This window comes from Phymastichus coffea, unplaced genomic scaffold, assembly GCF_024137745.1.
Source record: "Phymastichus coffea isolate CEN01 unplaced genomic scaffold, Cenicafe_Pcof_1.1 PCOF00087, whole genome shotgun sequence".
In the NCBI taxonomy this organism is placed as follows: Eukaryota; Metazoa; Arthropoda; class Insecta; order Hymenoptera; family Eulophidae; genus Phymastichus; species Phymastichus coffea.
In genome coordinates, this window is record NW_026706898.1 from 189,204 (window position 1) to 201,024 (window position 11,821).

The 11,821-nt window shown below is 38.2% G+C and overlaps 1 protein-coding gene across 1 annotated transcript; it reads left to right on the forward strand.

Moving 5' to 3' along the window:
* The first annotated feature begins 543 nt into the window (after window positions 1-543).
* Window positions 544-11,774, forward strand: LOC131669166 (protein kinase C). The gene is made up of 8 exons (XM_058943871.1): window positions 544-2,137; window positions 3,055-3,329; window positions 4,364-4,395; window positions 5,263-5,333; window positions 5,498-5,645; window positions 5,720-6,265; window positions 6,347-6,939; window positions 7,016-11,774. The coding sequence occupies exons 1-8, from the start codon at window positions 1,805-1,807 to the stop codon at window positions 7,172-7,174; spliced, it is 2,157 nt and encodes a 718-aa protein (XP_058799854.1). The 5' UTR covers window positions 544-1,804; the 3' UTR covers window positions 7,175-11,774.
* The last annotated feature ends 47 nt before the right edge of the window (window positions 11,775-11,821 follow it).

Sequence of the window (11,821 nt, forward strand, 5' to 3'; positions counted from 1 at the left end):
AATGTTCAAGGAAGGGATGGGAAGATGATGTATTCCTCCTCCTTGAGAGGGACAGGCCATGTTTTATGTAAAAGGCTGCGCACGTGCGCTCCTTTTACTTTACGGATAGTTTAAGTTAGGTTAGGTTTGTCAGCAAGATGTCGTAAGAATAGGTATTGTTGAAAGAATCCTCTTTTCAGTTTTACGAACACGTCAAGTCACAAAAATCACTTCACTTTACTTTATTTTATTTTATTGTTATTATTATTATCTAACCGGGTTCAACTTTGGCGGCAGTGCCGGACATGTCCTGTCGCCATCCTCGCGCGACTCCCGGCGACAGAATGACAGAGAGAGAAAGAGAAACTGCGCTTGCTCAGCGTGTGGGTGAAAACACGTACATTTGCCCCCGAGAGCGCGCGCGCCTACCGTTACGCCTGCAACGAGAGAGTGTAGACTAGTCCTCTAATTGTTTTATCTTCTCTCTCTCTCTCTTTCCCTCTCTCCCTCCCTTTCTCATACCCTACCTCTCTTCCCGATCAATTTACCAAGTTCGGCCGACCAATTAGGTCTACTATGCTCATTTTTAACGAATTCTGACGTCTAGCTGAGCGACACAAATGAACTCGACTACGCAAAAACGCATAGAAATCATGATACTTGTAAACTCGGAGTAGGCTGTGCACAAGGGTTGAAAGAGTAAACGTCCAACGTAAAAGGACCACACAGTGGAGTAATACGCGATGTATGCCGCAGATGTCGGTGTGTGCATATAGACCGTACATATATACACACGAATGGAGAAAGAGGGGGGGCCAGTCAAGCTCACCCTGTCTGTCTCTCTCTCTCTCTCTCTCTCTCTCTCTCTCTCTCTCTCTCTCTCTCTCTCTCGCGCGTGCTCTCTTTTCCTCCCCAAAGAGGGTCGCCATAGTACATACACACGAAGCGAGGCCGCAGCAGTGGCGAGGCCACCCCAGCAGCAACATCAGCAGTTAGCTTAGCACAGACAGAACACATGCACAAGTACGCACGCGGGCGGGCGCGCAACTGAGACGGAGGATACTAGTAACAAGAGCGGGAGGGAGGCCAAAGTGTAAGAGACAAGCGCGTGTGTGTGTGTGTGCGAGAGAAAAGGAACGTAGAGAGGAGAGTAGACGACGTTAAATGGCTGTCAGGGTGGATCGAGGCTCGCGAACAACGACGACGCCTCAAGCTGACCTCCACTGAGATCAACACGCGGAGGAGTCTCATCGCCAAGGGCTGTTGTTGCCGAGGCGTCGTCTGGTGCGGGGCTCGAGCAGGAGTGGCCGCTGCCAACAGGAGCACGACCACCAAGCGCGAGCCACAACCACTGTGAACGAGGGAGAGAGAGAGAGAGTGAGAGTAATAGTGATAGCGACAGCAAGCAAAACTCCCTGTGTGTGCTGCGAAATTATTAGTGTGGTTTTCCGAAAATCTGTGCTGTCTTCAATTCTCGCAACCAAACGACACCCCTTCTACGTATCTCCTCTCATTATCTGCCTGCGTTTTCCATTGCTCAAAACGACGGGTTGCCAGAATTCCCAAATTGCCTGGGACAAAGTGGCTGGATCCTTGTCTCTTTCTAGATGACAACTCTGTGATACAAGTTCTACCTCTGTTTTTTCTCTTCTCTCTCTCTCTCTCTCCCTCTCTCTCTCTGCTCTCTGCTCTCTACTCTACTCTACTCTCCATCAGCTTCTTTTTTAATCTCCTTCACCCAGTGATCTTTATTTACTCGTGAGTGTAATCTTGCACTCACCCTCACTATATTCTTTACCCACATTGATCTATCTTGGGTAGTGTCATGTTTACGGGTACTATCAAAGTAGAGATATGCGAAGCATCAGGACTACGTGCTACAGACAAACAACGCAAGTTCTGGCAAGAAGAGTCACCTATACTAGATCCCTATGTGCAGCTAGACATTGATGAGAAGTACCTCAATCGCTCATCAACAAAGGCCAAAACATTTGATCCTGTATGGAATGAAACTTTTACACATGAAGTACAGGATGCCACGCTACTTGGTCTTACTGTCTTCCATAATGCTGCGCTACAACCAGATGATTTTGTAGCCAATTGCAATATACCATTTGAAGAGTTGATTCAGCGGGATGATGAAACTGCTGATTTCTCGGTATGATCTTTTTACACCAATCTCGACTGCTTATACTTTATACTTATCTAAAAACTTATGATAAAATAGTTTGTTAAATTGATATATTCCAGCTATCATGTTACTATTTTATATAACTTACGTATTCATTTAATCTATCAACCTTGTGTAGTCAAAAATAAAATCAGTGTTATCTGTACATTATAGCAGTTTATTGATGACACACCATCTATAAAAAACAATGAAGTACTACAAATATTCAATCCTATTTTTTCAAGCATATAATTACCAAAGATAAGAATCAAATCTTTGTCATATAATGTAAACAGACTTATAGATAGTAATGTTTTTCTTTGAAAACTGTGGAAAAAGCTGCAGTTTTAATTGTGTATTTGCTTGAAGTAGAACTCACTGTACAAAATCATCAACTGATAGATCATTTTTATTTACTATTTTGCTCTGCTCTTATATTCAGCACAAAAGCTTTCTGACTTGCAACCACGCATTAATTTTATGACAGCAAAGAAACAGATAAGATTGTAGAAGACGAATCTTTTTTAGATATGTATGACTGTAATCAGTATACACATGAATCTGATACTCATCAGTTGTTCTCTTGTGCTTCTCTGTAATCCTCTGAGCTTATTACGCTGAATTATACAAATAATAATTAACATATGCAAGAAAAATGTATAGTTCACATAGGCACTATGGAAAAATAAAGTGTTTACAAAGACTATATGAAATTCAGCAGCAAACTCTTGATAGGATGAAAGTTTTGAATTCAAAATGCACAGTGAATATAAGAACAGAACCATACAGATTAAGTAGAACATCAGCAATATCTGATGTAACAGATAAATATTAACTATGTTATTAATTTAAAATCTTTGTTACCAGTACTCATATAGTTGAATTAACAATTGAAAATGTTTCAGGTTGATTTGGAACCTCAGGGAAAATTGAAAGTTCGAATAGAATTGCAACGGAACACTCAGCCACAACAAGCAGGATGTCGAGCACCAGACGGAGACAGTGTTGGCAGTACCAATTCAAGCAAACAACCCAGGCGCGAATTCAAGGAGAGACAACAGGGCTTCATGGGTCGCCGAGGTGCTATGCGGCGAAGAGTTCACCAGGTTAATGGACACAAGTTCATGGCCACCTTCTTAAGACAGCCCACCTTCTGTTCACACTGTCGAGATTTTATCTGGTAAGTAATAAATATATACGATACAATATTTTTCAAGCAACTGACATTGGGTTATGCATGCTTCAATTCTTTTGTGACTTTGGTGACAGACTTAACAATTTGAAATTAAAGTTAATATTGAGAAATTTTTATAACGACATATCATACACGTGGTTTTTTATGAATTTTAGTGACTAATTAAAATGTAATTATAATTCTAGTCAACTAAGATATTTCCACTGATTTATTTTTTTGTAATTAACGCATAATTAAGTATTTACTTACAGTCCAACTTTGTGAAAAAATTGTAAGCCTGAATAATCGTTGCATCGATCGGTAATCACTCGAACAAAAAACATCGGTTTATAAGTGTCGTCGGTGAATAATTGCAAAAGATCATGGAGATGGGAATTATGAAATTATTTGAAATATCCTCTCAAGGTGCACGGATTGTTCGAAGCAAGTGAAAAGAATTGAAACTTGAAAAAAAAACGAAGATCAATGGTCTATTACGAAAGTAACTACTAGGCATAAACTATCACTTTGATTAAAATACTCTCATCTGAAAATATATAGCTATCAATAGAAGAATAATTATACTAATGTTTCTTTAACACAATCGAAAGGTTTTATGGTAAAACAGAATAAACTAATTGGTTCCATATCTAGAAATTGAAATGCTTTCTTGGTAATCGCGACCTCGATACAATAATCACATGGGTAAAGTAAGAAAACAAAGCGACGCGTAGCATCCAGATGATAAAAAGACGTATGATAAGTACGAACACATACTTAGTTTCATCTGCTCTCGCAGTTCACTCATATTCTCTCCTTACCTCTCATTGTTTCTCGCAATAGACAAAGTCTTTCTACGATCGTGAGTGTAAGATCGAACTTTCTCGGAGAAGGGATTAAAACACAACACATGTACATATATCGCACACACATCTTACCTACATATGTGTTTCTTTACACTCTGATTTTGCCTAACTGAGGGATAATATAATAATGCTGGAGGAGATGATGTGATGCGTTATTGTCTTGTTGTATTTCAGGGGCTTGGGCAAGCAGGGCTATCAGTGTCAAGGTGAGAAAGACACAAGTCACGTTACTCAGCGATTATATTAATTGTGTTTTCACCAGGCCTGGGCAATACTTTTTATGAATGTGAATCCTCTCTCTCTCTCTCTCTCTCTCTCTCTCTCTCTCTCTCTCTCTCTCTCTCTCTCTCTCTCTCTCTCTCTCCCTCTCTCTCTTCCCCACCCCCACCCCCTTTCTCACACTCTTAATCTCGATTTTTATATGCGGCGATTTGTGCGTGTCTGTTCCATTAGTGTCGTCTACAAAAAATTCGCTTTCGCTTCGACACTATATTATTCAATTTGCTCTTCGCGACGTCCTACTTATCTTATATAGTCTAGCCATTGTACTGGACTACACTTGGATGAATTCAATGACACAAAAGTCATCATATTTATACGAAATGATGCCCACTCCTGGTTATTGACGTTTAGCAGCATCTGTTTTATCTACATACTGTGCTGTACTTTTATTTATAATAACTTTAATGTTACGCAGCCACCTCAGAATTAAAAAAGAAAACATGATTATTTTCGTACTCCATCTTTCGCTTATGTATATATTTTTTGCAAGCTGTTATGATTTCACATCACGCTAGGCTTCAATTAACGAAACTTATCATTTCTTTCAGTTTTTTATCCATCGAGAATCATAAAAATGAATGCATTTTTTCATTACAAAAGCGGATTATATCTTGTTTCTCTTTTTGCGTCACTGTGTACCGTCCCATTCAATTTATCTATACTTTTTTACTTTTTCAGTTACGTCACCATTTATTCCATACAATATTTACTAAAATGCATGCGCAAGCTTGGGATCTATGTTGTCACATTCATTGTTACCACCTTTTCACAATCATTCCCTATTGTTTCAGTATGTACCTGTGTTGTCCACAAAAGATGTCATGAGCAGGTTGTCACCAAGTGTCCAGGGATGAGAAATGAGGTAATGAAAAGATTTCTAACTTCTTAATTCTATCTCTTAATTCTTAATTCTTCTCAATTTAAACTACCGAATTCATACTTATTATCACTTATTAAATGAAAATTTCATAATTTTATCGCTACTGTAACATCACTGTAATTTAATGATACATACGTAAATTGCAGGGCAAGGACGTAAACCTACCGATTCAGCAGCGATTCAACATTGATGTTCCGCATCGCTTCATTTTGCACAACTTTAAAAAGTTCACATTCTGTGATCATTGCGGTTCTCTACTATACGGATTATTTCGTCAAGGTGTAAAATGTGAAGGTATAAAACCGAGATACTAAAAAAATTTCGTATCCCGTTACCAGAACATAGCTGCAATTTGCGACATGTTTCAGCCTGTGAAATGAGCGTCCATAAGCGATGTCAAAAGAATGTGGCAAACAACTGCGGCATTAACATGAAGCGACTGGCCGATATGCTCAACTCAGTAGGCATCTCCTCGGACAAATTGAGGCAATCGAAGATCAATTACACATCGTCTATACATAGTAACGCGAGTACAAGCTCAGCTAACGAAAACGTCGCGCCCAATGAGGCACAGTCGGCGCACCAATCTCAAGAACAGAGAGAAGCTAAGGCGGCACGGGAAAGCGCAGCTAGCGGCGACAGGATGAGCATCGATGATTTTAACTTCATTAAAGTACTAGGCAAAGGTAGCTTCGGAAAAGTCATGCTCGCAGAGCGAAAGGGCCACCCAGATGAAATTTACGCTGTCAAGGTTTTGAAGAAAGACGTTATCATCCAAGACGACGATGTCGATTGCACGATGACGGAGAAACGAATCTTAATTTTAGCGGCCAAGCATCCATTTCTCACAGCCCTGCATAGTTGCTTTCAGACAAAAGAACGATTGTTTTTCGTTATGGAGTACGTCAACGGAGGTGATTGACCTATTCTCTTCTTTTCTCGTTCATATGTTCGCTAAATTAATGTTCGCTAAAACTTGAACATTTCGTTCACAGGTGACTTGATGTTTCAAATTCAGAAAGCTTGCAAATTCGAAGAATCTCGCGCGCGTTTCTACGCTGCAGAAGTAACACTGGCTCTACAATTTCTGCACAAATATGGCGTTATTTATCGCGATCTTAAACTCGATAACATTCTGTTGGACCAAGAAGGACACTGCAAGCTCGCGGACTTTGGCATGTGCAAGGAGAATATCCTCGATGGTCAAACCACGGCAACCTTCTGCGGCACGCCCGACTACATTGCCCCAGAAATTCTTCAGGAACTTGAGTACGGTGCGAGTGTTGATTGGTGGGCACTGGGTGTTCTAATGTATGAGATGATGGTCGGTCAGCCGCCCTTTGAAGCTGATAACGAAGACGATCTGTTCGAATCGATTTTGAGAGACGACGTGCTGTATCCAGTTTGGCTAAGCGACGAGGCTGTTTCGATTTTGAAAGGCTTCATGACGAAGAATCCCGCGAGGAGGCTCGGTTGCGCCGCTGCCAATGGTGGGGAGAGTGCAATCAGGTCACATCCTTTCTTTCAGAACATGGACTGGGAAGCTTTGGAAGCACGTAAAATCAAACCTCCCTTCAAGCCAAAAATCGTAAGTCTAATCAATTTTGTTTACTACAGCATTACTTTAGTAAACTTTTATTCTCATATGCTACTCGTCATTGCAGAAAAACAAAAAAGATGCTGTGAATTTCGACGCCGAGTTTACGAAGGAAGAGCCAGTATTGACACCAATACATTCAGACGCGGGTATAAATCAAGATGAATTTGCCGGGTTCTCCTTTATCAATGCTGACTTCAATCCCAGTAGATTCGTTGCCCAGTAAAGAAAATAACTTGAATTATATAATGATTCGTTTTGAATTTTATTGGAAAAATATCTACGAAAGGAAGTTGAAAATCAGAGGCGCTGAAGATAACGTTGTGTGCTAAGCTCGCCAACGAAGGTGAGCAATTATCATACTTCGCCGTATTACTTCCTAAAATAAAAGTTGAGCGAAATTCCTCTTTTGGATACGTCTCTACTTTCTGCTTAGTATCAGATTAAGAAATGGGCACAGAAAAGTAAAGCGATTACTTTTCATAGTACTATGATCTCTAGTCAAAAAACAAAACAAACAAAAATATATATACGCAAGAAATATTATTTTCCTAGAAATAACAAGTCCAATTCGCCAAGGTGAAACTTGTCATCCACGTCGTAACTATTCTTTGTTCCACAAATGATGTATTTTTATTTTATTTGTTACAAAATTTGCGAGTGAAAAAAAATTGTATCGATACTATTATTAGTGCATATGACGTCGATTCGTCGCGAACAAAAATACGTATTGATGGCCGCTTTCAAACGATGAGAAAATGTTATTGCGCCTGTGCACTCAATTGCTTTAAGGTTCATCGACGGGGCGCGGGCATCGGTTTTTCGCTCTATTTTTTCTGTATACATGTAGATTCACGCAATTGCATCAGCTTTTCACATGTTTACTATAGTAGACATTCCAAGTTTGAAGCTGCACTCCCCTCTATTCTCCATTATTAGCTAAATTAACCACGACAACTTTAATAGATAATATGTAAAGTTTATTTTTTTGAGCACCACTAGTCAAATATTTGTAAAACTTGCCCGCGTCTAAAGAAATTTATAAGCGTTTTCCCTCAACTTGTACATGGTAAAACGTATTTTTTTTCCTGAGTTTCGCGTTGTTCCGATTTCTCACGACAAGAAATCAGGATAATCTCGTCGCGCGTCATCGGAATGTTCGCTCATAGAAAAAAAGGAAAATTGCATATGAACGGCCAGTGAGATAAAGAAGAGACATATAAGATAATTAAATTGGTGAACACGAGCCACTGGTGGTTCGTAGCAAAGAGTCTATATACAAGCATTATGCGTATTATAAATAAATAAATATATAATTATATATGAATATATATTTAACTTATTTTAGCATACGCTTAAAATTGAAGTAATAGTCGAGGCGAAACTATTGTTAGGAGCAAAGTAACAAAAAATGTATTGTTTATAATTGTTGAATGTTGATGGAGGATTGAAGGTGAAAGATAAAAAATAACTCATAATTGTAGGAATGCCGATCAAACACCTTAAACATCTACCTTTAATCGTTGTCTCTAGTTAGATATAAAAACTATACGTACCTTTGGAAGCTTCGTTGGGAGAAAGTTGAATTCTCTATAAATTAGCATTGAAATCCGTCTGATAATCTCGAAATTGAGTCCGATAGAAACATAGAATCGTAATAAATATATTAGAGAAAGCGATTATATACAGGTGTAATAAATATTTGTACATTTCTATAAAGATTTTTTGTGGAAATCTTTGTCGAACATCGGTAAGTGTATCGTAAACGTTGAAAAAATTTCTGTGCAAAATTTTTATAGAAATACGTTGGTTGATTTTGTATTTTTATTGTCTTTGCTGTGGAATGCAATGTTGAATCTCCTTTTTTTAATAAGAAAAAAATAATGAAATTGTGGGGAAAAAAAGAATTATAGAAAAAATCATATAAATATGATCGGTGTCTATACGAGATTTATCTATGTTTCTATTCGACTGTTTTTTACTAGGAGTGATGTGAAACAGGCCCAGAACTCCTCCGAATAAAAAACGTGCGTGCTCGTCATGAAAATATGTTATATATATGCGTGCGCGCGCGCGCATTTATCAATAGTGAAAATAGCCTGCGGCTTCTGAGCGACTACGCTTCATCTCGCGCCTTGTATACTAATCACACGAAAAAAAAGTATGTTGTTTTCAGTTTCAGCATTGCCGTTCGCCAGAATATCACGCGTAACAGTACTTGTACGCATACGATTTATCGTCCAAGTGATTCCTGTACTTAAGCATAATCTCGTGTACCTAAGTCCGAAAAATTATTTATGATGTCGAAAAAAAGGACAAAGGGAATTAGCTTAACGAGGCCGCACCCCTGCCGCTGTTCGAACGAAAGAGTTAGAGGGAAAAAGAGTAATGCTTTTTTAACTTTCAACTAATCTCCTTATCAAATGATCCGCCGTATCTCATACTAGTTTTCAAGTGTTGCACCGCAATGCACACATCTTTAGTTTTTAGTTGTATTGTTACTTATTACCGAGTCGAGAACGTCAGTGTTCAACTTTTTGTTCTTACTAAGTTTTCATTGATCCGGAATCACCAAACAATGATCTCGCAAGGCCATTGACTCTCACTTTCCTTCTCGCTCTTTCTTCATTTTGATGTCAAGGCCAAATATCCTACTTAGCGGTGTCACCAAGACCTTGATTCTACTCACAGAAATGTGACTTGGACGATAAACGAATACATAGGCATGTATTAACCTGATTATAATTCGATGTTGTTACCTCGTCGTCGCTGTTGTGTTACGTTGAGCTTGCAAATTAGGTGCAATCGGCATTTTGAAAGAACCATTAATTGCTTGCAATTAAGATGCTCGGGAACAATAACACTGCGTTGTTTCATCTCTTCTTAGTGTTAATGTGAACGTTGGAAAAGTGCATATCTATATCATTATTTTTATGTGAAAGGCGTCGTGCATTTTTTTATTCGAAAAATCGCTTGCATTTGTATTTAATGTTATTGTGCGTTTTTGTTACAATTGTATGTTATATAGTTTATTTGTTGTTTTAAATGGTTTTGTTTTATATTCATGCGAAGCAACATCGAGCGGATTTCGGTTGATTTGTTTTAACACGTTAACATGCGTTACGTGTTTCGCGCGCATTTTTCAACCGACCGATCGATGCATTTATTTACTTTATACGATATTCATTTATACATTTATTTGTTTGTTATTTGTTATTGTAATTGCGAAACAGCACAATATTGCATCCCGCTTTAGCTTAACTTAAATTTGTACTTTCTACAAAAATTATTTATGAAAAGTAACTGAAAATGCGTAAAACTTTGCTTTTGTACTTATACGCTATAGAAAAATGCAATTAGGATCACGCGATACCTTACTAGAAACAACGAAAGGAACAGAGTGGATCAACAAGCGAATGTATAAATAATTTGGAGCCATAGGAAAGTACTTAAGTTCCCTCCGCGTTTCGAGCCAATGTACGATTACTCGCAATACAACGACTACGTTTATTTGCGAGAATAAGCACCATAAGTAAAATTTATAATTCATTAATACATTCGACAAACGCAAAACATGTATTCGCAAAAAAGACAAGCTTTAAACCAACAAATGGTCGCTCTTTTTAAGGAAAAATATAAGATGAGCGTTACCGCAACTACATAAATACGTAGTATCGTTTCCGTTCCGTTTGACGACAATGGCCAGGCATTGAATTATAATTAATTTTGGTTAAGTCCACGCATGCTCTACCTATTCACGTAAAAAGCAAAATGTTAAAAAAAAGTTTGAATTTGTGTACTCTTTATCGGAAGCTTTAGACGTTTGATGTTGCTTCGTAAATCGTAAGAGATTTTAAGAATAAAAACCCCAGTTAGAGAGATAAACAAAAATGTGATACATACAAACCCAAAAGAAGTAAAGGAACAGAACAAAAAACAAAAAACAGATATCGGTTGTACACATGACGAATTGAAAATGAGAATGGACTGCGCAATGCGAATTAATAATGACAATTCTTCCAACACATTAGCGACTACATTGTGCGTTCAGCACGTTTAATCAGGTAGTGTAGAGAGTATAATACGAGGTGCGTGCGCTCCGTTCTCTTTTTCTTGCTGTCAATCACCACGCCAATACAAAGAATACATTTCAAAAAAATCGAGCCAATGAACAAATACATATGGAAAATGACAGGTGTCTGAATAAAGCAAACGAAGCCCGTAGCGCGTCGAATATGCAAGAATGTCTCATCAAAAGGAGTCAATAAAAACAATCCAGTCAGCCAATGAATGGCTAAACAGATCAGAGTAAAAATAAAAACTAAACAACACATAAGTGCACAAGATCTGCGTCTTTAGCGGGACCGTAGATTATAGATAGAAGTTCATATGTATCTATACTATATGTACGCGTGCGTGGTTCGCAAAACTAACGCTCGTCGAAAGCCCGTGCCTCGGCCTTCAATTTTATGTACACCAAGCGCTATTTACCTTTCTATATTTATTTATTTATTTATTTATTTATTTATTTATTTACTTATTTATTTATTTATTATTTGCGTTTTTCAAGTGCCGTTTTAATATTTTTCATTTTTATTTGGTGCGGCGCTTTATAATATATACCTTATAACTTGGAACAAGCGTGAAAAGCAATGCTTAACGCACATGATATTCCAATATGAACCAAATACACATAAGAGATCTTCACGTGCGAGCGTCAAAAAGGGCCGAGGCTACGGGTTGAATGGGTGGCCGCGCGGCGAACACAGTTACTTGTCTGATTATCGTGTAAAGAAAACCGTAAATAAAAAATATATGTATCTATACATCGAGTCTTCAATGATTATTTATTGAATCCATTGAACCTTTGAAT

Excerpts from the sequence above, each read along its gene's own strand:
- LOC131669166 (XM_058943871.1), top strand. The coding sequence starts at position 1,805 with ATGTTTACGGGTACTATCAAAGTAGAGATATGCGAAGCATCAGGACTA. Across the intron at positions 3,330-4,363 it reads CACTGTCGAGATTTTATCTG|GGGCTTGGGCAAGCAGGGCT; the intron begins GTAAGTAATAAA and ends GTTGTATTTCAG. Across the intron at positions 6,940-7,015 it reads CTCCCTTCAAGCCAAAAATC|AAAAACAAAAAAGATGCTGT; the intron begins GTAAGTCTAATC and ends TCGTCATTGCAG.